At 41.1% G+C, this 2,241-nt stretch overlaps 1 protein-coding gene across 1 annotated transcript; it reads right to left on the bottom strand.

Annotated features, from left to right (window-relative positions):
* Positions 1-416: 416 nt before the first annotated feature.
* LOC149241169 (uncharacterized) lies at positions 417-1,872 on the bottom strand. The gene is made up of 2 exons (XM_089373902.1): positions 1,691-1,872; positions 417-1,513 (listed from the first exon to the last, which is right to left on the bottom strand). Exons 1-2 carry the CDS (start codon positions 1,703-1,705, stop codon positions 425-427), a joined length of 1,104 nt encoding a protein of 367 aa, XP_089230028.1. The 5' UTR covers positions 1,706-1,872; the 3' UTR covers positions 417-424.
* Between the last annotated feature and the right edge of the window lie 369 nt (positions 1,873-2,241).

The following is a 2,241-nucleotide window of genomic DNA, read 5'->3' as shown; positions in this document are numbered from 1 at the left end:
ATTTGCTAAGTATAAAAAAACATATATACTCTACCACTCAAGTTTTGAACCTGTGATCTTTTAAGAAAACACACATGCTCTAAAAAACAAGTATTCTTAACCATTAAACTAACTCACACCTTTATATGAACATAAAATAAATGGAAAAACCCTTTCATAAAAGTAAAAATAAAATGTATAATCATGTAAACTTAAAATATTTATTGTTCAATATTCCCATGGTCTTTACATCTATTTCATCAAAACGGTGGAAAATCTCGTTGATGAAATAGACATCCCATTGTAATTATTACTACGGCACAAGATACAAAGTTACACAACCCCGATACCCATATGTTGAAATGGTTGTACAAACTTAGCTATGAATACATGAGCGATGACCAACCAGATCTGGAACTGAACTTGATCGAACCCACAAAATACATCATGAACTAAACCGAATATCGCCCATAATACTATAATCATATAAGTTTCCTACACAAACACCCACCCTCATATGATCCATAGATATATTTATTCTCCTTTCCACACCCATTAACCTATTCTTCAGCCTTACCCTCAACCTCGGCCTTCTCTTCAGCAAGAGCTGCTTCAGCAGGCTTAACAGTCTCTTCCTTAGCTGGCTCGGCTTCTTTGGCGGCCGGGCCATATTCCTCCTTGGGTTTTTCCACTTGCTCGGATTCCGCCGGGCCGATTCTGCTTCAGGCTCCGATGCAGGCGGCGTTACAGTCGATTCCTCTGCAGATATCTCGACTGTGGCGGGGAGTTCATCGACTATTTTCTCGGCCGCGGGAACCTCCTCAGCGGGACTGGAGACAGGAACTTCTTCTTCAGTGGCTTTTTCGGTCGTGGGTTCGATCTTGGTAACCTTCTCTTTCGGGCTCTCAACTTGTTTCAGAAACTGTGATGTTGTTGCACTTGTCCCTGCTGTGTCTTCATCTTTGATGGGCACAAGTTTATGCTTCATCCCATCTTTGTAAACCTTGTAATAATTTTCCTTTCCGTAATGTACCACATCCCTGTCATACTGCCATGGCCTGCCTAGCAGTATGTCACATACATTCATCGAAATTATATCGCAAATGACCTTATCCATATATTCGTCGATATGAAACTCCACTTCGCATTGCTCATCTACCATCAACTCATGGCCTTCTTGCAGGCATGACATTCTGTAAGGGGTGGGGTGTTTCAACCGCTTCAATGTCAACTTTTCCACCATCTCTCTGGCCACCAAGTTATTTGTCATTCCACTGTCAATAATCAGCGTACAGGGCTGACCGCATGACATACAACGCGTCTGAAACAAAGTGTTCCGCTGAGTTGGTTCAGCTATTTCTTCGACTAACGGTAACATACAAACCCTCGGAAACCGTTGAGTTTGTTCAGCTGTTTCTTCGACTGGTTTGGACAATACCGTGTTAAAAAATAGGGCTTTCCCTGTGTCTGGAGCATTCTCTGCTTCTTGGCGAGGTGCGACATAAGAAATAACAGACAACCCGCAACCTGGAACCTGCACAAACAAAAAAAACCATCACGGGATTACCCCATACTCGCTAAAGCCTTCGATCTATGCAACTGAAGTTTGGATCCATAGATCTTGATGAAAACAATCAATTAGAATGATGAAAACAAATTTGATAGTGAACATCAAATGGCAATGCCAACATGCAGAGCTTCACTGATTTACCTTAACAACTTCCATACCGTACCAATTCGGGATCTTTATACAGGATGACCACGAACTTGGATCTGCTGATTCAAACGGGAATTCAATCGATCGGATGGGAAGCTTCAGAAGCTTTATGCTACAAACAAAGATACACTTCTTCAATAGAAGAGTAATGAAAATGTTGAAAATACCTCCGCGGAATCCGTCGCCATGGTAAAAAGTGCGGTGATGCTCGTTTCGCAAAATGAGATGGAAGGGCAAGCTCACTTTATCCAGGACATCTTTGCCTTGATTCGTATTTTCCGACGGAGATGAAATTATGGCGGTTAGTGGATCTTTGACATGCCACGGACCCCACTTGCTGACTTGCTTTCCGTTTTGAAAAGACCGTTGTAGATTTGTGAGATTTTTATATTTGAGTTGGTAGCAGGGGTTAAATCTGACGGGTCTCCTTACCCATCAAGCGATTTTTTCATGACGGTTTTATTTTCAAAGTTCACTTCATATGACTTATAATATTTAGATTTATCAGTTTTATTTAACTTTAATCAAATCATATCCATAATTAC

This window comes from Pinus tabuliformis, chromosome 8, assembly GCF_031772625.1.
Source record: "Pinus tabuliformis cultivar Carrire ecotype Pingquan chromosome 8, CPIR1, whole genome shotgun sequence".
Taxonomy (NCBI): domain Eukaryota; kingdom Viridiplantae; phylum Streptophyta; class Pinopsida; order Pinales; family Pinaceae; genus Pinus; species Pinus tabuliformis.
The sequence above is the reverse complement of the archived record's forward strand: the minus strand, read 5'-3'. Positions and strand labels throughout refer to the sequence as shown.